The 24,944-nt window shown below is 42.4% G+C and overlaps 1 protein-coding gene across 1 annotated transcript in view; it reads left to right on the forward strand.

Moving 5' to 3' along the window:
• The first annotated feature begins 5,703 nt into the window (after positions 1-5,703).
• The window catches only part of LOC120945098 (vomeronasal type-2 receptor 26-like), a 35,276-nt gene continuing 16,035 nt past the window's right edge, over positions 5,704-24,944 (forward strand). The window contains exons 1-4 of the mRNA XM_040358967.1: positions 5,704-5,776; positions 9,975-10,054; positions 13,613-13,852; positions 18,665-18,788. Coding sequence (XP_040214901.1) covers positions 5,704-5,776; positions 9,975-10,054; positions 13,613-13,852; positions 18,665-18,788 — 517 coding nt within the window. The remainder of the gene's footprint in view (positions 5,777-9,974; positions 10,055-13,612; positions 13,853-18,664; positions 18,789-24,944) is intronic.

Here is a 24,944-nt window from a genome sequence, read left to right on the forward strand (position 1 = left end):
GGGAAACAGTTGTCTGCTCAGAAACGGTCTGTCAGACAATTGTTTGCTGGAATCCTGTCCGCGCGGCTGTACACACGACGGAACATGTCTGCTGAAATTGGTCTGCCGACCAGTTTCAGCAGACATGTTTGGTCGTGAGTACGGGGCCTAAGGGAGAGATCTTTGATAGATACAGTAGTTGATCCGTGTGCTGTCTTTCTCTTTCTGAGAAAAAATCCAAGACCAGGGGAAGGTCCCACTTGGAGAATCTCGGTTTTCTTTGAGGTCTCAGCCTTATAGCTCCTTTAACTACTTGCCGACCAGCCGCCGCAGTTATACGGCGGCAGGTCGGCTCCCCTGCGCAAGAGCCCGTAGCTATATGTCGGCTCTCTAAGCGGCCACTAGGGGCACGTGCGCACGCATGCCCCCACTCGTCCCTGACTCCTGTGCGTGTGCCTGGCGATTGCTCATTACATAACTTTTCGCAATCATTAGTAACCATAAGTTACTCTATCATTCTTATGCAGATGACACACAACTGTATTTTCGCGTATGCAACAAAAAGAATCATCATTTAGGACTAGAGAAATGTCTAACTTTGATAGACAACTGGATGACACAGAGTTATCTTAAACTCAACGGTTCGAAAACAGAACTTCTCTTGTTCCACGCCAACCGCAAAAATCATCCTGCAACAACATGGACACCCCTGCCCATTCTGGGTACAGTGATCATCCCTAGCACCAAAGTTAAAAGTCTTGGAGTCATTTTCGACTCCAACATGACAATGGATGCACAAATAGGGTCAGTAGTCAGCGGATCGCACCATCTGCTGCGCCTACTACGCAGACTCACTCCCTTTATCCCGAAAGAGGACATTCCAGTCGTGGTGGGAACAATTATTAATTCCAGACTTGACTATGCGAATGCCCTCTATCTCGGACTCCCCAAATTCCAAATCACTCGGCTGCAAGTCGTTCAAAATACGGCCGCTCGACTCGTGATTGGGAAAAAAACATGGGAATCAATCTCACCTTCTCTGAGATCCCTTCATTGGTTGCCAGTAAAAGACAGAATCACTTTTAAGGCACTCTGCCTAATGCATAAATGTATTCAAGGAAACGCCCCCCAATATCTATGCGAAAAAATAAAAGCTCACAACCCCAATAGCGTTCTGCAATCCACCAATCAAAATCTATGCCAGATACCCAAAGCCAGATACAAGTCCAAAGGAGATCGAAGATTTGCAGTCCAGGGACCTCGTCTGGAGGTGAATCACTTGGACTTCAGGAGAGAGATTAAAACCTATCTCTTCTGAGGTCAAAGGGGCTCTACGCATGGAATCGATTCAGCGCCCAGAGGCGATTCAGTTTGCATGTGCTGCGCTATATAAGTTTCTCACTCACTCACCGGGAGCTGTGTGTGTAAACACACAGCTCCTGGTCCTATCAGGGGAGAAATGCCTGACCGTCTGTTCATACAACGTATGAACAGCGATCAGTCATTTCCCCTAGTGAGGCCACCCCCCTACAGTTAAAACACACCCAGGAAACATACTTAACCCCTTCCCCGCCCCCTAGTGTTAACCCATTCCCTGCCAGTGGCATTTTTATAGTAATCCAATGCATTTTTACAGCACTGATCGCTATAAAAATGCCAATGGTCCCAAAAATGTGTCAAAAGTGTCCGAAGTGTCCGCCATAATGTCGCAGTACCGAAAAAAAATGGCTGATCGCCACCATTACTAGTAAAAAACATATTAATAAAAATGCCATAAAACTACCCCCTATTTTGTAAACGCTATAACTTTTGCGCAAACCAATCAATAAACGTTTATTACGATTTTTTAAAGAAAAATATGTAGAAGAATACATATCGGCCTAAACTGAGGAAAAAAAAGTATTTTTATATATTTTTCGGGGATATTTATTATAGCAAAAAGTTAAAAATATAATTTTTTTTCAAAATTGTCGCTTTATTTTTGTTTATAGCGCAACAACTAAAAAACGCAGAGGTGATCAAATACCACCAAAAGAAATCTCTATTTGTAGGAAAAAAAGGACGCAAATTTTGTTTGGGAGCCACGTCGAACGACCGCGCAATTGTCAGTTAAAGCAACGCAGTGCCGAATCGAAAAAAGTGCTCTGTTCTTAGACCAGCAATATGGTCCGGGGGTTAAGTGGTTAAAGAATTGCCTGATAAGAGTGTGTCTAGCCCAGGGAATACCTGTGAAGGCAGAGATAGCAGAAACTTGAACTCTTAAGGAGCTACTTGATAAGGATAGATCGAGGCCTGTTTGAAGAAAACCTAGGACATCCTGTATTCTGGGATCAATAGGAGAATCTTCAATGGTAGAAATGTAGTCTAAGGCCCCATACTCACGACCAAACATGTCTGCTGAAACTGGCCCGCAGGCCAGTTTCAGCAGACATGTTTGGTCGTGTGTAGGTGCGAGCGGGCCGAATTCCAGCAAACATTTGCCCGCCGGGCCTTTTCCCAGCAGACAAATATTCCTGGACTTGTTTTAAAACAGCCCGCTGGAATTCAGCCCGCTCGGACATGTACGGTCGTCAGTACAGACCTACCGTACATGTCCAGGCGCCCGCCGTCCCTCGCATGCGTCGAATGACTTCGACGCATGCGTGGAAGCATTTTAAAGGCGGGCCGCCCACGTCGCCGCGTCATTGTCGCGGCGACACCGCGTCATCGACGCGGCGACACCGCGGACACGCCCCGCGTATTGTTTACGCGCGGACTTCTGTACGATGGTGTGTACAACCATCGTACAGAAGCCCTCTGGCAGACATGTATGGTGGAAACGGTCCGACGGACCGCTTTCACCATACATGTTTGTCCGTGTGTACCCGGCCTGAGAATTTTGACCAGATTCTTTGATAGACTTTGTTGGTACTAGGTCTCCTAGCATTCAATAAAGTAGAGATTGCCCTGCTTGGGTAACCTAATGCCTCCAGCCTTCCCCTTTATAAAAACCAAGCCATCAGATGTAGATGGCTTGGGCATGGGTGAGGGGTTATTCCCTGCAACAGGAGATCTGGTCTGGCTGGGAGCGGAACTGGATCCCGGAAGCTCAGTTGTAACAGCAAAGGAAACCATCTGATCTGTGGAACCTCCACTGATCCGTCAGGGCATCCACCCCAAAGGCCTGGGGGCAACGACATCTGATGTAGTTCTTTTCCAGTTTGAAGTTGCACGGAGACGCAAACCGATCCACTTCTGGTACAATTCCCAGGGACAGAATTCAATTGAAGACATTGTTGTGGAGAGACCACTCGTTGTTGTCGAGTGACGTTCTTGAGAGAAAATCCGCCTGTAGGTTCTGAGCTCCAGGAAGATATACAGCTGTCAGATTTGTCAAATATGTCTGCGCCCATGACATGATTGGATCTACCTCCCTCAGTAGGGATAGACTACGAGTGCCTCCCTGCCTTTTGATATACGATACTGCTGATGTGTTGTCCAGCCTTAGGAGAACTGAGGCCCCCTTTATCAAGTGTCGAAAGGCTTGTAGAGCACAAAAGGCTCCTCGAAGTTCTAGGACATTGGATACTATCCTTTGGGACGGGAAGTCCCACTTTCCTTGAGCTACTTCCTTCAGGCAGAGCGCTCCCCAGCCTCTGTTGCTGGCATCCGTTGTAATTGTGACCCATGAGACGGGAGCTATGGAATGGCAGTTGAGGAGATTCTTCCGCAGAAGCCACTAGAGAAGGCTTTCCTGCATAGACAGGGTTATCCGTATGAAATGATCCCGAGACCCCGGATCCCACTGCTGGAGAAAACCCTTCTGAAAGGGCCACATCTTCCACTGTGCCCATTTCACCATGGGGGCTGTGGACACCATGGTGCCTATTATCTTGAGACACTCCGAGACTCTGAGGAGAGGAGAAGCCATTGCAAGATGAATTCTGTCACAAATTACTGGAATTTTCCTCAGGGGCAAGGAGATGGTACTCTCTACTGTATCGAATTGAGCGCCAAAAAAAGAGATTGTGTAGGCTCTAGATGACTCTTTTCTTTGTTCAACAGCCAACCGAACTCGGTCAGAGTGGAGATGACCTGAGACCGATGTATTAACAGCTGCTCCCTACTTTGAGAAAGTAATAGCAGATCGTCCGGGTAGTGATGTAGTCGGATACCTCTGGTTCTGATCAGAGCTGTGACAGCCAGTAAGAGCTTCGAAAATACCCGAGGCGATGTTTTAAGCCCGAACGGGAGACATGTAAACTGGAGGTGAATACTGTCTACTGCAAACCGAAGATACTTTTAAAACTCTACCGCTATTGGGACATGGAAATAGGCATCCTTCAGGTCTATGGACACAAGCCAGTCGCCTGGTTGAACCGTCTGACGTATTGTGAGCAGTGACTCCATTTTGAATTTTTCCTTTTTGATAAAGGTATTTAGATGTGTCAGATCTATCACTGGCCTCCAGGAGCCGGTCTTTGTTAGAACCATGAACAAGGGTGAGTACATCCCTTAGAATCTTTCGGCTGTTGGTACTTGTATGGCGGTGCCCTGGGCCATGAGAGAGTTTGTGTATGATAGAAGGATTTGTCTCTTCTCTTCTGAGCAGGGTAGGACTGTGGGTATGAACTGAAGTGTGGATGGATTGACAAACGTCCAAGAATGACCAGAAGAGACTGTTTTGACAGTCTAAAAATATTTTATCGAGGCTGCCCAGACGTGTCGGAACTGAAGTAACCGAGCTCCAACTTGTTCCGTCTCAGCCGACCCTATATCAAAAAGGCTTAGAAGAAGCTTCCTTTGTGGATTTTTGACCAGAAGGCTGTTTTTTTAGCCAGTTCTTCCTGAACTCGCGACCAGGTTTGTAACGATGAGCATCTCTTGCACGATCCTGATCTTGTCTTGGTTGAGCTCTTCTTTGACCCAGAAGACGATGATCCTGGGGAAGGAACCCTGACTTACCACCTGTGGCACGGGTGATAGCACTGTCAAGCTTATTCCCAAAAAGGGAAGACCCTTTAAAGGGAATCCTGCACCATGCCTGTTTAGAGGCAGGATCAGCTACCCAAGGACGTAGCCACAAGGCCCGTTTAGCTGTTACACAGGAAAGCATGACACGTGCCACCAGGCGAATAATATCGAGAGAAGCTTCACCCAAAAAGACCAACGCCATTCTTAGTTCATGGAGCGGCATGCTTCTGGCTAACTCTTTAGAGATGCTTGCCATGGAAGAATCTACTTCATCTGACCAGGCCTCCATTGCTTTGGACAGAGCTGCAAGGGCCAAGGCTGGCTTACAGGCCATGCCCGCCGTAATATATATACGTTTGAGATCAGTATCTTTTTTTCTCTCTAATCCGTCCTTGAAGGAAACAGTATCTTCCAGAGGGAGTGTAACGTGTCTTACCAACCTCATTGAGGCTGCATCAATCAGAGGGGCTGATTCAAGATGTTTCACATCCTCACTCTTGAATGGATACTTTTTTGCCACTTTAGAAAGTAATGAGTTTTTCATTTTCACTTCAGCCCATTCATCTATAATAAAATCCCCAAGTTCACCCAAAAAGGGGAAATTTGGGTGCTCCTTTTTGAGTTGTTTGAAGTACTTCCTCTGTTTAGAAGGTGCTTCTACTGGTTCTTCCCATTTCAAAGCATCTTTAACTGCTTTAACCAAGTTTGGAACTAAAGAAAATGTAAACCCTGTGGCATTGTTAATAGTGAGGATTCACTTGAGGAGCAGATATGCCGAGAAGGACCCAGAGCTTCAGCGTCATCCTGTACGAGGACTGGTGCTGGGTCAACTGGAGGAACGACGGTACGGTTGGAGTCAGATTTGTTTAGGGACTCCTGGACCACCCTTCTAACCAGAGCCTCCACTTGTTGGTCTCCATCCCCTCTTTCCCTTACGACCCGGGAATAACATGGCTCACAGAGGGATTTACCTTCCGGGACCTGAGCTCTACATCCCCAGCAGACTCTCTTTCCTGAGTTGCTGGAATGGCAGACAGAGTGGTGCCCAGGACATCTAGAACTCGATGAGGAGTGATGACGTTGAGTTTTAGAATTGTCATTATCTTTGCGTGCTGAATGCCTATTTTCAGACCTAGAGGGACTGAGAAAAAAAAGGAAATTAACAGGCTCGCAGAAGGAAATATTCCTACCTGCAGCGCAAGTGTTGGATACTGGGGGGCGGTGACACATCCATAGCAGAAGCTTGGTAGCTAAAAAGACCAAAACCCCAAAATCAATCTAGAGTAAAACCAGTCTCAGCTAAACATCATCAACAGTAGCAGCATAGCCTCCTACCTTGACCACTTCAAGCGCAAACACCAGGAAGCTGCTGTCTTAGCCTGCAGGACATCCCATGTGATAGTTGTATCTGACAGCTATTTAAACTTGGCGCTGATGATGATGTCACCGCGCCCCCCCTGGCATTCGTACAACGGAGCCGACGGAGCTCAGCGGAGCTCGCGCGCATGCGCGATCACCGCCGTATTCCGGAATTGCGCACGTGCGAACCAAGCCTTGATCTTGGACGAGGCTCGCAGATGCGCAGACACCCCAGAAGAGGCGGCGGACTGAAACGCAGATGCGCTCCAGCTGCCATAGAGCTAGAAAATGACGGGGACAAGAGAAAACAAATACAAACACTGTTGCCATGTGTATAGATGTATACGATACCACCACAGTATGCTCCCGATCCAGCCTGGAACTATGAACTATTCAGTAAAAGCCTTTGGTTATCCTGGGAATGAACCGAAGGCTTTTACTGAATAGGATCTGGTGAGTGGCCATTTAGCACAGTGATGGGAAGATCACGGAAGTGGTGAAATCACGTTGCATTTGAATACCCCACAGGAGGAATATTGATTAAAAGCACTTGGTTATTATATTGGGACTTTTTTCTTTCTAGTTAAGAGAAGAGGATCTATGTAGGAACCTCTCCTGACGCATACATGTATTTATATATTTTTTTCGCACTTATTTCACGTATATATTTATTTATTCATTTTTTCGCCATATTAATTGTGGTCTGTTGATACTGCAACATACACTTGTTTGTTTCTTATTATTGTTTTTTTTATGTTGGTTTTAAATGATTTGTATCTTGGGTAGAGCATGTCTTGGAATATTTAAAGAGCACGTTTTTGGATATACCATATACATTAATTTATATATTTTTTTCGCACTTATTTCACGTATATATTTATTTATTCATTTTTTAACCCACACGTAGGTTGCGATGGAGTCTGGCAGGAAATATATATTTAGGAGTGTTCTCATCTGAAAAAGGGCGCTATTGCTAACAGCCCAAAACTGTAATGATGGAATACTTTACGATGGAATTTCTATAATGGATGTTTTTTTTAATGATATTTCAATAAATGATTGTGCAGCAATCCTTTGACTTTTCTTCATATATGACCAGTAGGATGGTCTGATTGTACAGCACATTGAGCCTTGCCGAGTGTTGTTCACCTGTTTTTGATCAAAACATATACAGTACAGACCAAAAGTTTGGACACACCTTCTCATTCAAAGAGTTTTCTTTATTTTCATGACTAGGAAAATTGTAGATTCATACTGAAGGCATCAAAACTATGAATGAACACATGTGGAATTATACATAAAAAAAAAGTGTGAAACAACTGAAAATCTATTTCCTATTCTAGATTATTCAAAGTAGCCACCTTTTGCAGCAGACACATCTCTAGAACTGGTAAGAGGAGACTGTGTGAATCAGGCCTTCATGGTAGAATATCTGCTAGGAAACCAAGCAAAAGAGACTTGTTTGGGGTGAAGAACACAAGGAATGGACATTAGACCAGTGGAAATCTGTGCTTTGGTCTGATGAGTCCAAACTTGAGATCTTTGGTTCCAACCCCCGTGTCTTTGTGCGACGCAGAAAAGGTGAACGGATGGACTCTACATGCCTGGTTCCCACTGTGAAGCATGGAGGAGGAGGTGTGATGGTGTGGGGGTGCTTTGCTGGTGACACTGTTGGGGATTTAATCAAAATCGAAGGCATACTGAACCAGCATGGCTACCACAGCATCTTGCAGCGGCATGCTATTCCATCCGGTTTGCGTTTAGTTGGACCATCATTTATTTTTCAACAGGACAATGACCCCAAACACACCTCCAGGCGGGGGAAGGGCTATTTGACCAAGAAGGAGAGTGATGGGGTGCTGCGCCAGGTGACTACCTCTTGAAGCTCATCAAGAGAATGCCAAGAGTGTGCCAAGCAGTAATCAAAGCAAAAGGTGGCTACTTTGAAGAACCTAGAATATGAAATATATTTTCAGTTGTTTCACACTTTTTTGTTATGTATAATTCCACATGTGTTCATTCATAGTTTTGATGCCTTCAGTGTGAATCTACAATTTTCATAGTCATGAAAATAAAGAAAACTCTTTAAATGAGAAGGTGTGTCCAAACTTTTGTACTTTCTGTACTGTATATATATATATATATATATATATATATATATATATATATATATATATATATATATACACACTGTATGTACAAATTTAGCCCAATCTGAAAATAAAATGAATGATTGATTATATGGATTATTGGGTCCGGGGATTCTTTTCATAGCAGAGAGATGTAGATGGAAGCATTGTAAGAGAATCAAAAAATAAAGAATGAGTGATTCTCCTGATCCAATCATTCCTATTCACATCTCTAGAAATGTCATCTAGTACATTAAATCTAGACATGTGCGTTCCTGTTCGTAACAAATGGATTTTCGAACAAATTTGTTAGTATTCGTACATTCGGATCAATTCGAACATCCGAAAAGCTGAAAGAACCAAAATACGAAAATTACGGAATTACGAATAAGCAAAATAACGAACAAGCGAAAATACGAACGTACAATTGGACAATCTTACTAAAATACGAAACACCGAAAAAGCAAAAGAACGAAAATGACATCTATAACGAACGATTTGCATTCCGTATTTTAAATCCTTTGTCTGTTCGTATTTTCATTCGTATGTTCGTATTTTCATTTGTGTGTTTTGTAAATCAGTTTCTTTGTCTGTTCGTAAATTTGTGTACTTGTATTGTTCTTTCGAATGGGCACTGGGCAGTGTAGTTAGAGTGATGTATCTTACTTACTTATCTTACTTAATATCTTAGCTTATCTCTATTGTGCTGAGTCACTTTGGACAGTGTAAAGCCTTGTACACACGATCGGACTTCAAACAAAATTTTCCGGTGATTTTTGTCTGAAGGGAGTTGGTCGGACTTTTGAAACCGAAAAAGTTTGTCCGATGGAGCATACACACGGTCGGATTTTTTGGAAAACACAAATTTTGATGTTTGTTGGCAAAAAGTCCGACCGTGTCTACGGGGCTTAAGAGAAAGTCTATCCTAATATGGATTAGCCGCGTGTTGCGATGTATTTACGAAAGTACAAAATTACGAATCCATTAAACGAAAATTATTATCTAAAATAATCGAAAATAAATTAGACAGAATTACGAATCATTCAGTATAAACGAAAATAAAACTGTTACGAAAATACAAACGGGTCCGAATAGGAAAACTTGCGTCTTACGAAATACGAACGGGTCCGAATAGGAAAACTTGCGTCTTATGAAATACGAACGGGTCCGAATAGGAAAACTTGCGTCTTACGAAATACGAACGAGTCCGAATAGGAAAACTTGCATCTTACGAAATTACAAATCTTTACGAATCTACGTAACGAGACAAAACGAAACAAAAAAATACGAAATTTTTTGTTGTGCACATGTCTAATTAAATCTGATAACTTTGTATTTTTTTCAGCAGAATTTTATTTCAGAACTCTTAAACTGTATATGATATTCTGTGTATTTCTGTCTTCCATGAAAAGCTGCACAAATATATGAGAAATATTGAATATGAGCTCAACGAGGGATACAAGATCCACTTTAATGAGAAGTTAGAAATGCAAATTAATCTTTTTTTACAAAGCTGGTTTTATGAAAATAATACACGTTTTTTGCGTGTCACAGTTTCCATTATCCAAGGCCCAGACTATGTGCCTAAAACATTTCCCAATATGAGTCATCCTCGCCTCTGGAAAACCGGCAAAGTAAGAAATGACTTGATGTTTTCTCTTTATATTGTTTGCTGAGGAGGTCCATCATTTGAATCTATAGGGATTTTTATTTTAAGATATAATAGTAAATGTGGAGGTTCATGAAAAGGGGCATTTTTGGAGTCGGTGAAGATTTTTGATTCCAGTAATTATGTGCATGGGGAGAATTTCTTATAAGATGTGTATTTTCTATTTTGTGTATTTATGTGTTATGGAATAAAGTTGGCATAGAAGGTAATGGGGGTCGTAAACCTTTAATAATTATATCCCATGTCACATCTGTCAAAGAAACACAGCCGCACTGAAATCAAGAGATTATCAGTAATACAGCCAATGGGGCCCTCAAGAAGTTCAGAATATCTTCACAACATGTCCTTAATCCTTGTTTTAAATATAAAAAAAGGGAATATAAATAAAAGAAAAATTTAACTGGGTGCCTCTTTGTGTTGTCCAGGTCAGGCCTCGTACACGCGACCGAGGAACTCGTCGTAAATGAAACATCATTTTCCTCGTCGAGTTCCTTGTTAGGCTTGTCGAGAATCTTGACAAGCTTTCTTTGCGTACACACTGTCAAGACAAAATCTCGTTGTTCTTGGTGGAAGGTGGTGCCAATATTAGAATACCCTCTATTGGAAGACTTTTTGGAGTTCACTTTTCACGAATTTTTTTTCAGATATTTGGGATTTCTCTATGGACATTCACCATTGTTTTTATTTGAGTTTAAAGTCATTAATTTTTATATTTTTATATTTTTTTATATTTTTGTATTAATTGTATTTTTACTCATTTATTTATTTTCACGGGTAGTTAAATATTAGATGGTCACGATACATCTTTTGACATATTTATTTTATATAGCCATCCTTGGCACGCAGTAGTTAGTACTGCATTATTCGCTTGTTTTTATTTGTATTTGTCAGCATCACTTTTTCTGATTTATATATTTATATTCATCACAGCCAATCATGTTCACATGAATTGGTTTATAGTGTTTGCCTTACACTATTTATTCATTTATTTATAATTTTGGATTATTATCAGAATTTTCACGTATATTGGTTTTGCGCTGTACCTCACCTTTTACCAATATCTTCCAATATATGTATCTATATTTTTGGTACTAGCAGCATTCCCACGATCTCTGGTTTAGCGCAGTGTTTTTCCAATTTTTTAAGAACAACACGTACAACGGCACTATAAAGGGGAAGTTCGATTCCACTGGCGCCACCCTTGGAGCTGCTTTTGCTAATCTCATGTTACTGCGTGTTAAGTAAAAATTTGGTGAGAGACGATTCGCCCTTTTCAGTCTGTTACAACGTGACGAATGTGCTATCTCCATTACAAACCCTACTTTTACCGAAGGAGCGCTCCCATCTCATACTTTATTTTGAGCATGCGCGGGTTTCTAAGCATACACACAAACGTGTTTCTCGTCGAAAACCAGCCCGACGGGAAACACGACGAGGAAATTGAAACTTCTGATGAGGAAAAAGAGAACTTGTTCTCTTTTTTTCTCGTCGAGTTCTACGTCAGTTTTCTCGACAAAAAAAAATACACACGACCATTTTCTTTGGCAAAAAAGCTTTGCCACCAAGTTTCTTGATGGATTCTGTCGAGGAAAACGGTCGTGTGTACGAGGCCTGATAGGTTGGACTTGATGGACTTTTGTCTTTTTTCAACCTCACCTTCTATGTAACTATGTAATATGTTGCTGGTCATCATAAGTCTTGTAGGAACCTGCAGAACTCCTAGAGGTGTCTCATGAATAAATCCTGCCTGATCTAATGTGACTATACAGGAATACTTTTGCGACTTGGTGACAGAAAACATAAGTGACATTAGTAGGTGTGATTTACTAAAACTGGAGAGTGCAAAATTTGGTGCAGTTGTACATGGAAGCCTATTATGTGCCTGTCCTGCAGCTCTTCTCACACTGTCATGGTAAGATCTGAGTTTTGCAGCATATACTGTGCTTGGTGCTTCTGCCCCTTGGACTCTTTAGTTCTTTAGCTGACCCAGACTGCCTGACTATGCTAACGCCTCAACCCTCAGACTAAGCTCCACTTCAGACTCTACCCTTCTACAGGTACCTTACAGTATCAGCTTTTAACTTCAGCTTAGACGAAACACCTGGAAGCTGATTGCAAAATCTTGTGCAATACTGCATAGAAACCACTTTCTATTTTAGTAAATCAACATTGTTTTCAGCAACATCAGTTATTATTATTATACAGGATTTATATGGCGCAAACAGTTTGTGCAGCGCTTTACAACATGGGGACAGACAGTACACTTACAATACAAATCAATACAGAGGGATCAGAGGGTCCTGCTCGTTAGAGCTTACAATCTAGAATGATGTGAGATTCTGAGCAGTGACTGGTGCTATTATGGGATAGATTTAGATACATGTGACCCCAGACACTTGTAGGAGCCAACCTGTCATGAACCTAGTGCCACCAACACTAATTTCCCCTCTAATTGCAGACTCGACGAAAATGTACACACGACCGGTTTCCTCTGCAAAAAAATATCTCCCAGCTAGTTTCTTGCTTTTTTTTGCCGAGAAACTCGGTCGTGTGTACGAGGCCTCTTTCTTACATCAATGGGAATGGGATCTCAACATCTCCTTTTTGCAGGATCAGAAGAAGAAAATAATTTGCTTCTCCCAGTAAGCTTTCCTTTACAGTAGATACCAGTAGGGATGAGCCGAACACCCCCCCCCCCCCCCCCCCAGTTTGGTTCGCAGCAGAACATGCAGAATAGGCAACAAATTAGTTTGAACACTGTTAAAGGCTATGGGACACAAACATAAAAAATCAAAAGTGATCATTTTAAAGGTTAATATGCATAAAAAAAAATATTGTCATAAAAAGTGTTTGGGGACCTGGGTCCTGCCCCAGGGGACATGTTTCAATGCAAAAAAAAAAAGTTTTAAAAACTAAAGTTTTTTCGGGAGCAGTGACTTTAATAATGCTTAAAGTGAAACAATAAAAGTGAAATATTCCTTTAAATTTTGTACCTGGGGGTGTCTATCGTATGCCTGTAAAGTAGCGTATGTTTCCCAGGGTGGTAGAATGGACAAGGATGCATGAGGTTGGGATGATCGGCTCTGGCGCGATGGTAGGCTCCTCATCCTGAATGTCAAAAAAACCTAGAGAGGGCATCAGCCCGACTGTTGCAGGAACCAGGTTTGAACGTAATGGTGAAGTTAAAACTGGAAAAGAAGAGACTCCACCTGGCTTGTCTGGGATTCAATCATTTGGCATTCTGTAAGTACTGCAGATTTTTATGGAGACAGTGAAAATTGTTATGAAATGTGGGGAACCCTCCAAGAGATGACGCCACTCCTCCAATGCCAATTTAATCGCAAGAAGTTCCCGATCACCAATGGCATAATTCTTCTCCGCCTGAGAACATTTTCTGGAGAAAAACGCACATGGTTGACATTTATTTCCAAAGGATTGAAGAAGCACAGCTCCCACACCAGTTGAGGAAGCGTCCACTTCAATAAAAAATGGTGAACCCAAGAAAGCGTTGTGTGGCCTTGAGGCCGGCAGGAAGAGGCCAGATTGTAATGGCCAAGACCTTTCCAGGATCCATACGAAGACCGAAGCTAGAGACGAAGCATCCCAGAAACAGGACTTCAGAAAACTCAAAAGAACATTTCTCGAGCTTGGCATACAGATTATTTTCTCGAAGGCACTGAAGTACCATCCGGACATGGTCTCTGTCAACAGACAGATTATCCAAAAAGATGAGAATGTCATCCAGATAGATGACAACAAATTGGTAAAGCAGATCCCTGAAGATTTTGTTAACAAAGTTTTGGAACACGCTGGGGCATTACAAAAAACAAAGGGCAAGACTAAGTATTCGTACTGCCCATCTCTAGTGTTAAATGCAGTTTTCCATTCACCCCACCCCCCGTATTTGGATCAAATTGTATGCACCCCTGAGATCCAACTTGGTAAAATGGAGCCACCTTTCAACCTGTCTAATAAATCCAATATTAAAGGTAGGTGGTATAAATTTTTGATCATTACTGCATTTAAGCCTCGATAGTCAATGCAGGGTCTTAGGGTACCATCCTTTTTATCAACAAAAAAGAACCCTGCTCCCGCAGGCGATGAGGATTTCCAGATGAATATTTTTTGTAGATTTTCCACAACATACTCAGACATGGCCTCGGTCTCTGGGATGGACAAGGGGTAGGTACGACCCCAGGGCAGAGCTGCTCCGGGTACAAGGTCAATGGCACAGTCAAAGGACCTGTGAGGAGGAAGCACCTCAACTGACTTTTTACAGAATACATCCTGGAAATTGCTATATGCAGCAGGAAGGGCAGAGGATACTGAGGTGGTGGCCATGGGAAGTCTCTCTTTAGGGGCAACCTTTAGTAGGCAGGATGAGAAACAAGAGGGACCCCAAGCCAGGATCTGCCCAGAAGTCCAATCAATGTGTGGAGAGTGGAGCTGCAACCAAGGAAGCCCCAATACGATAGGGGTAGAGACCTTAGGAAGGATAAGGAAGGATATCCACTCCTGGTGGAGTATCCCTACCGACATCTTAACAGGAAGGGTCTGGAAGAGAATAAGGCCCCCTGGAAGAATAGTGCCATCAATCGCAAAGACCACCAATGGAGTGTTGAGGGGTTTTTTTGGTGTGCGGCTATCCATACATTTTCCTCCTAGTTTTGCTTCGTGCATTGCCAGCACCCATGGTTTCTGAGATGACACTGATTGCCTATTGCATCCATCTGGAGCGGTAACCTCCCTCCCTTCATTCTAAGGTTCATGGAAGATACAGTTCTCCAGTCCATAAAGTTGCCAGCAGCTCTGGAATCCAGATAAGCCAAGGCTGAGTGGGAGGAAGCGCCAACATAAAAAAATACTGAAAGAATGAGACGAGAAGGTGACTTTTCTGGGTCCAATACTCCACCTTCCAGATGTATTAGACCCAAGAGTTTCCCGGACGAAATGAGAATGAGTCACGAAAATTACCTTTGCTCCCACAGTAGAAACACAGGCCCAGTGTTCTGCGCCTAGCACGTTCCTCGGGGGATAGCCTGGTCCCACCCAGCTGCATGGGTTCCTCAGCCGGCAGGAGATGCTCCACTGGTTGAAGAGAGGGGAGCTCAGGCTGACTAAGGACCAAGGAGTGCTGGTGTTGCTTTTCTAGGGTCCTTTCCTGAAAACTAATATCTATCTGATTACACAAGGAGATAACTTTGTCCAGATCAGTGGGGATGGTTCTTCCCCCTAATTCATCTTTCACTCTATCAGAAAGACCATGCAGAAAGGTTTGTGACTAAAGCCTCATTGTTCCAGCTCAACTCAGCCATCAGTATGCGGAAATAAAGAGCATACTGTCCCATAGAAGCAGACTCTTGGCGGAGACGTAAAAGGGCGCTGGCCGTTGAAGAGACACGACCTGGTTCCTCGAAGATATTCCGAAAGAGTTTCAAGAAATTAGACAGGCTGGAAACCACTGGGTCGTTCCTCTCCCACACAGGGGCAGCCCAAGCTAAAGCCTCGCCGGACAGGAGAGAAATAATATAGGCCACCTTTTCCCGATCAGACTGGAAGTTTTGAGGCTGGAGTTCGAAGTGAATAATACACTGGCTAAGGAACCCTCTGCAGGCCTTGGAATCCCAAGAGTAATGGGACGGAGCAGGTAAGTGCAACAGGTTAGCGGCTGCGACAGGTAGGTAGGTGGAGCTGATATGGCAGAAGGTTGTGGTTTAAGTTGTCAAACCAGGGATTCTAAGGAGGCTTGAAGTTGTTCAAAGCGGGAAGCCAAATCCTGAAGGAATCGCATCACCTGGGTCTGATTCGATTCATGGGTCTCGAGTCTGCGGACTATGCCCTGCAGCTGATCATCGTCAGGTAGTGGCACATCAGCTGGGTCCATGGCCATGCAAACTGTCAGGTCACCTGAGGGCAGGTGACAGATGCACACTGTTGGGGTCAGGAGTGCACCGCTATGATAGTGGACTCTACGGCTGACTGCTGCGGATTGAACCCTGGGTGGTGCAGGAAGGCAGGTCTACTGGGGCACCAACTTGGATCCCACAGGGAGCTAGAACATAAGATTCCCCAGGGTGCGGAGTCAAAGAGCCAGCAGGTGTTCACCAGAGCCTCTAGTAGTGAGGATGGACTACACTGCAGCTGACTCCAGGCCGCGGCCCCCAGGGTCTCCCAGCTCACGGTTTACGGTAGGCTATGGGAGGATAAGCTAAAGGTCGAGGCGACTAGCAGACAAGGATAAACAGAGAACAAGACAAAGGTCAAGGGTCACAAGCAGGCAGGGATAGTCGAGAACGAGTCAAAGGTCATGGTCACAAGCAGGCGGGGATGGTTGGGAACAAAATCGGTAACAGAGTCAAACCAAACCCACAATTGTGCAAGGCAGGCTTGGAGAACACAGTGTTAAATAGTGGTTCCTGTTGAGGCTAGGGTGGAGCCACACTGAGGGAAGATTACTTAACCATGCAGGTGTGAGAGAGCAAGCCCTAAGGCTGATACACAGACAAGGTAAGAGACAGACGGGTCATGAAAGTATTACTGCAAGGTCATGACATTTCCTGTGCTTTGCATAGGGCAGTGGTTCTCAAATCCTGTCCTTGGGACCTACTAACAGGCCAGATTTTAAGTATTACCTTGGGGAGATGCAGACTAGAATACTGCAATTACTTAGCATTAAATGATATCACCTGTGATGTATTTCAGTTATCTTGCAAACCTGGCCTGTTAGTGGGTCCTGAGGACAGGAGTTGAGAACCACTGGCATAGGGACTAATTGAGAGGGTTCAAGTTAAGGACACTGTATAGTACAGGCCTCTGCAATCAATACAAGTTTTATAACCCATCTACTGCTAAACAGTAGCCTGCCATTCGAATGCAATACTCCTAACTGCTTCGACAAATACTGCCTGCTGGTTATCTGACTGAATTAATCCTGCCATCCCCTGCCAGGCAGAACTTTGTATTTACTTTAACACAAGTTCAAGCCATCTATGGTCATCTATATTTAAATGGATATACCTTACAACCCCCCTTTTCTCTTACAAATCAATATTCTTAAAATGACCTTTCTAATCCTATTTCACATATTAAAGAGAACTCTGCTAATTACTTTACATCTCAGAGGGATTATTATGACTTCTTCACATCTTAAAGGGACTTCATCCTTCACTTCATGCCCCAACCAAGCCGGCAGAAGAACCCAATACATGGTTTAGTTGTGGGTGTTAACCCTGACAAACTTTCTGAAGCTAGCCTTGTGTTTTGTCAGTCCTCTCTTGACCTAAAGCCCTGTACACACGATCGGATATCTGATGGAATCTAACCCGATGGATTTTTTCGTCGGATATCGATGAAGCTGACTTTCATCAGTCTTGCCTACACACCATCAGTCAAAATCCAACCAGGCCAAAACACAGTGATGTAAAACACTACGACAAGCCAAAAAAAATTAAGTTCAATGCTTCCGACTTGATTCTGAGCATGCGTGGATTTTTCCCCGATGGAGTTCTACACAGACAATCAGATTTTTCTATCGTTTTTTTTATCCATAGGAAAAATGTAAAACATGTTCTATTCTTTAACACCGATGGAAAAAAGACCGTTGGGGCCCACACACGATTGGTTTGTCCGATGAAAAGAGTCCATCGGTCTGTTTTCATCGGACAAACCGATCGTGTGTACACGGCTTAAGAGCTATCGTTTATACCTTCAGTCCTGAAGGACGGGCCTGCTTGTCCTAAATGGGTACTGTACTGTGTCGCATTGTTCCTTTGCTGTACTACCTCGTTTATTGATCGTTTTGGTTAACTGTGTTCTTTGCCTGCTATACTATTTGTTGATCTTAATACAACCTAATCCTTTATTTTTCAAGTGTGTTCGTATTTTTCTTTGTGTGACAGCCAGGAAACTACCTAGCCGAGTTACTTTGGTGGTGTCATCAGGGTTAGTGAACCCAAATATTCTGGCGGCTCATGCGGGGTAGTGCTACACAAAAATAAGAAAATAATTTCTGAACACACCAAAGCACTACCCCCGAAACCAAAACCTTCTATTTTTTCAAGGGAAGCCAGGCACTGAAAAAGTGTAACCTAAAATAGAGGCCCTATCAACATATAATGGAGATCAATAAACACCCCAAATGAATGAAAACCCCAAAATAACTGCCCTCTGAATGGATCTGCAGAATTCACCTTGGGAGAGGAAAACCCAAACCTCATTCCTATTTGTAACATTTAGATTGTATGGTCTTGTATATGGACATTTAACCACTTCCCAACTGCCGCACGCCAATTTATGTCAGCAGAATGGCACGGGCAGGCAATTGGACGTACCTGTATGTCCCCTTGAATTTGCAGACTAGTGCCGTGGGAGTGTGCTTGCGGGTCCCACAAACTAGATGTTCGCCGGCGGCCCGCGGTTGCGATGAGGAAAGGCAGAACAGGGAGATGCCTATGTAAACAACGCATTTCCCTGTTCTGTCTAGTGACATGACAGGGATCTACTGCTCTGGTCAGGAAGGGGGTAAAATCTTCCAGGGCTGAAGTGGTTAAATAATAATAATTATATCTGATTTCAGGTTCCGGTATCTCGGTGCTCAGATCCCTGTCTACCTGGCAGCAGAAAAAAGTTTGGATCTTCAATGCATAAATGCTGCTATGAGTGCGTCTCGTGTCCAGAAGGAGAGATCTCCAACATTTCCGGTAGAGTTTAGAGATTTATTTTTGTGGTATTCATTCATAGACATGTGCATTCGTTTTCGTCTGAATGCATTTTCGTCCGAATTTCAGGTATTTTCGTTTTAACAAACGATAACGAAAGCACAGAAAATGAAAACCGAAAGATCCGACATAAACAAATGCTTTATTTTCGTTTTCGTTGCGGTCGAATGTGCCTAACCTTAACTCTATTAGTCCAATATTATTCTACATAAAGAGAAAAGATTCGACATAGAGAGAAAAGATTCATCATGATAGAGACATGAAGAAGAGTCGACATAGAGAGAAAAGATTTGACATAGAGAGAAAAGATTTGACATAGAGAGAAAAGATTCGACATAGAGAGACATGAAGATTCGACATAGAGAGAAAAGATTCGACATAGAGAGACATGAATATTCGACATAGAGAGACATGAAGATTCAACATAGAGAGACATGAAGATTCGACATAGAGAGACATGAATATTCGACATAGAGAGACATGAAGATTCGACATAGAGAGACACGAAGATTATACATAGAAAGACACGAAGATTCGACATAGAGAGACATGAAGATTCGACATAGAGAGACATGAAGATTCGACATAGAAAGACACGAAGATTCGACATAGAGAGACATGAAGATTCGACATAGAGAGACATGAATGTTCGACATAGAGAGACATGAAGATTCGACATAGAGAGACATGAAGATTCGACATAGAGAGACATGAAGATTCGACATAGAGAGACATGAAGATTCGACATAGAGAGACATGAAGATTCGACATAGAGAGACATGAAGATTCGACATAGAAAGACACGAAGATTCGACATAGAGAGACATGAAGATTCGACATAGAGAGACATGAAGATTCGATATAGAGAGACATGAAGATTCGACATAGAGAGACATGAAGATTCGACATAGAGAGACATGAAAATTCGACATAGAGAGACATGAAGATTCGACATAGAGAGACATGAAGATTCGACATAGAGAGACATGAAGATTCGACATAGAGAGACATGAAAATTCGACATAGAGAGACATGAAGATTCGACATAGAGAGACATGAAGATTCGACATAGAGAGACATGAATGTTCGACATAGAGAGACATGAAGATTCGACATAGAGAGACATGAAGATTCGATATAGAGAGACATGAAGATTCGACATAGAGAGACATGAAGATTCGATATAGAGAGACATGAAGATTCGATATAGAGAGACATGAAGATTCGACATAGAGAGACATGAATGTTCGACATAGAGAGACATGAAGATTCGACATAGAGAGACATGAAGATTCGACATAGAGAGACATGAAGATTCGACATAGAGAGACATGAAGATTCGACATAGAAAGACATGAAGATTCGACATAGAGAGACATGAAGAGTCAAAAACATTTTTATTTTTTTAACCACTTAAGCCCCGGACCATTTTGCAGCTAAATGCCCAGGCCAGGTTTTGCGATTCGGCACTGTGTCGCTTTAACAGACAATTGCGCGGTCGTGCGACGTGGCTCCCAAACAAAATTGGCGTCCTTTTTTCCCCACAAATAGAGCTTTCTTTTGGTCACCTCTGCGGTTTTTATTTTTTGCGCTATAAACAAAAATAGAGCGACAATTTTGAAAAAAATGCAATATTTTTTACTTTTTGCTATAATAAATATCCCCCAAAAACATATATAATTATTTTTTTTCCTCAGTTTAGGCCGATACGTATTCTTCTACCTATTTTTGGTAAAAAAAAATCGCAATAAGCGTTATGGATTGGTTTGCGCAAAATGTATAGCGTTTACAAAATAGGGGATAGTTTTATTGCATTTTTATGAATTTTTTTTTTTTACTACAATTGGCAGCGATCAGCGATTTTTTTCATGACTACGACATTATGACGGACACTTCGGACAATTTTGACACATTTTTGGGACCATTGTCATTTTCACAGCAAAAAATGCATTTAAATTGCATTGTTTATTGTGAAAATGACAGTTGCAGTTTGGGAGTTAACCACAGGGGGCGCTGTAGGGGTTAGTGTTCACTTAGTGTGTGTTTACAACAGTAGGGGGGTGTGGCTGTAGGACTGACGTCATCGATCGAGTCTCCCTATAAAAGGGATCACTCGATCGATACGCCGCCACAGTGAAGCACGGGGAAGCCGTGTTTACATACGGCTCTCCCCGTGCTTCAGCCTCGGGGAGCAATCGCGACGGAGCGGCTATAAACGAATAGCCGCGCCGTTGTCCTGGATCGCTCACCGAGGGAACCCGTCTGCCGCACGCAGCAGGGGGGGGGGCTCCCGATCGGACCCCCCACCCGCTAGAAGGCAAGGACGTATATATACGTCCTTCTGCCTGTCCGTTCCATTCTGCGGACGTAAATAGTCGTGCGGCGGGCGTTAAGGGGTTAAAGATTCTGTTGAATCTTCTTTTTTTTTTTTCTTAGAACATTCGACAGACACCATAAGCCAGCCTTCAATGACAGATTCGACCTTAATTTGGATTTTCGGATGAATGCATTTCTTTTTACGGAAAACAAAATAAATAAAAACGAATTTCGGGAGTAACTAAATACATTTATTTTTCGAACTAAATTACGAAACGAAATATTTCAGTGTGCACATGTCTATTCATTCACCGCTTATTTTTATTTATTTTTTATAAAAATGCAAAAAAGTCTGATTTTTTTTTTTTTTTTTTTTTTAAATCCTTTTTTCTTTGTTTGTTTTAAAATGTTGCAAATAAATAATCGTTCTTTGTGAATTTAGGCCAAAATGTATTGTGCTACATTTCATTGGTGAAAATAACACAAATCAGTGTATATTATTTAGTCTGTAGGAAATTTTAAAAAGCCCACAAACTATGTTATATGCAGCATATATATGAAAATTGATCAATCCTGATCTACTGACGGCCTATCTAATTTCCTGAGGCCCAAAAATGCCAGGAAAGTACAAATACCCCCAAATGACCCCTTTTGGAAAGTAGACATTATGATTTAATTAGAAAGATTCATGGTACGTTTTTTGAAGTTGGAATTATTTGTCGCAATTGTTTGGAAAATTAGAAAATTTAAAAAACAAGTATGTAAAAAATAAAATTGTGATGAAAAAAAAAAGTCACCAGTGCATCATATATCTGGTTTGGTGGTGACCAGGGACACTGATTTATTTTTTATTACATTTTTTCATCTTTTTTTTACAACTTTGTTTTAATACACTGTCACCATGTACTACTCTGGGGAAGTGATCAGCATTTTTTTTTTGTTTACACATTCTGATTGCTTATACCAGTGAATTGAACTGGTATAAGCAATCCTTTTAACTGAATTAAATTGATTTGTGATTAGCTGTGATTGGTCCTGTCTGTACCTGTGATCACTGTGACCAATCACAGCTAGCCACACACTTGTACACAATGGATGGCGTGAATCAATACCAATCATTGCTTAAAATTGTCATGTGATCTGTTGTGACTGATCACAGTTACATAGTTAGTCAGGTTGAAAAAAGACCACCCAGGTTAACCATAAACAATAAAAAAATAAAATAAAACATATCGTACCTCCCATATACCCAATTCTATACCCACAGTTGATCCAGAGGAGGCAACAAAAAACATCAGAGCATGATCCAATTTGCTACAGCAGGGGAAAAATTCCTTCTTGATCCCCCGAGAGGCAATCAGATTTTCCCCAACGGCTCTGATAGGCTTTTCCGAGTAAAGCCCTCAGGTCTCGGAAGCTTATACAAGGAACGCACTAGGGATGCGCTCCTTGTATAAGACTGACAGGCGTCTCAGCCAATCAGGTTGGCCTATTCTGGCTACCGGTAACCTGATTGGCTGAGACGCCTGTCAGTCATCGAGGGCGGTAGAAGACATCGAGGGATGTGGATGGCTGGCTCCAGTAAAGGTAAGTGCCGAGCGGGGGGGGGGAAAGGGGCACTTTACAGGGCACAGCGGCGACATCAATGGGCACAGTGGCAACAATAGGCACAGTGGGGACAATGGGCACAGTGGGGACAATTAAAGGGCACATCGGTGACAATTAAAGGGCACAGTGGTGACAATTAAAGGGCACAGTGGTGACAATTAAGTGGTGACAATTGATGGCACAGTGGCTGCGTTTGATGGCATGGCACAGTGGCTGCGTTTGATGGCATGGCACAGTGGTGACAATTGATGGCATAGTGGCTGCATTTGATGGGCACAGTGAGGCTGCAATATTTTTTTTACGTTTGAGCCCCCCCAAAAATGTTGAGCACCAGCCGCCACTGGTACCCAGTTATATTCTGTACATTTAGGAAAGAATCCAGACCTTTCTAAAAGCAATCTACTGATCTGGCCAGAACCACCTCTGGAGGGAGTCTGTTGCACATTTTCACAGCTCTTACTGTGAAGAAACCTTTCCGTATTTGGAGATGAAATCTCTTTTCCTCTAGATGTAAAGAGTGCCCCCTTGTCTTTTGTGCTGACCATAAAGTGAATAACTCAACACCAAGTTCACTATATGGATCCCTTATATATTTGTACATGGTGATCATATCCCCCCTAATTCTCCTCTTCTCAAGAGAGAATAAATTCAGTTCTTCTAATCTTTCCTCATAGCTGAGCTCCTCCATGTCTCTTATCAGTTTGGTTGCCTTTCTCTGCATTTTCTCCAGTTCCCCGATATCCTTTCTGAGAACTAGTGCCCAAAACTGAACTGAATATTCCAGATGAGGTCTTACTAATGATTTGTACAGGGGGGCAAAATTATATCTCTGTCTCTGGAGTCCATACCTCTCTTATACAAGAAAGGACTTTGCTCGCTTTGGAAACCGCAGCTTGGCATTGCATGTTATTATTGAGCTTATGATCTACCAAAACCCCCAGATCCTTCTCCACTACAGACCCCCCCAGTTGTACTCCCCCTGGTATGTATGATGCATATTCTTAGCCCCCAAGTGCATAACTTTACATTCATCAACATTAAACCTCATTTGCCACTTAGTCTCCCAATTAGACAGAGCATTGAGGTCGGCTTGTAAATTGGAGATATCCTGTAAGGACGTTATTCCACTGCATAGCTTGGTGTCATCTGCAAAGACAGAAATGTTACTTTTGATCTCAGACCCAATATCATTTATAAAGAAATTAAAAAACTAAGGGTCCCAGCACTGAACCTTGGGGTACACCACTGATAACCTTTGACCATTCAGAGTAAGAATCATTAACCACGACTCTCTGAATTCTGTCTTTTAGCCAGTTTTCTATCCATTTACAAACTGATATTTCCAATCCTGTAGACTTTACCTCACACATGAGCCGTGTGTGGGGAACTGTATCGAACGCTTTTGCAAAATCCAAGTATACCACGTCCACCACCACCCCTCTGTCCAGGGTTTTACTTACCTCTTCATAAAAAGAAATCAGGTTTGTCTGACAACTTCTGTCTTTCATGAATCCATGCTGTCTGCTGCTTAAATAGTTTTTTTCCAGCAAGAACTCATCCATGTGGTCTTTTCTTAAACGTTCCAATATCTTCCCAACTATAGAAGTTAAACTAACTGATCTATAGTTACTTGGTAAAGACTGTGTTCCCTTTTTAAATATGGGCACCACATTGGCCCTGCGCCAATACAGTGGTACTATTCCTGTCTTTAATGAGTCCCTAAATATTAGATACAGTGGCTTTGAAATTACAGAGCTCAATTATTTTAGGATCCGTGGGTGGATGCCATCTGATCCAGGTGCTTTATCCACCTTTATTCTGTCTAAATATTTCTGGACCATATCACTTTTGAGCCATTGTGGATTTGGGGCTTTGTCACTACCACACCCATTATGGACATGAGCCCCTCCCCCATGCTCCATTGTATACACAGAGCTGAAGAAAGTAGTTAATAAATTAGCCTTCTCTTTGTCCCCAGTCACCCACTCTAGATTATTTTGTAAAGGGCCGACATGCTCAGACTTGACCTTTTTACTATTAATGTATTTAAAGATTTTTTTGGGGGTTTGTCCTACTATCTATTGCACTCTGTCGTTCGTTTTGAATTTTTGCATCCTTGATTTCCTTTTTACATATTCTGTTATATTCTTTGTAACATTTAAACGACACTAGTGTTCCTTCATTTTTATATTTTTTAAAAGCTCTTTACTTATT

This window comes from Rana temporaria, chromosome 1 (assembly GCF_905171775.1).
Source record: "Rana temporaria chromosome 1, aRanTem1.1, whole genome shotgun sequence".
Lineage (NCBI taxonomy): Eukaryota > Metazoa > Chordata > Amphibia > Anura > Ranidae > Rana > Rana temporaria.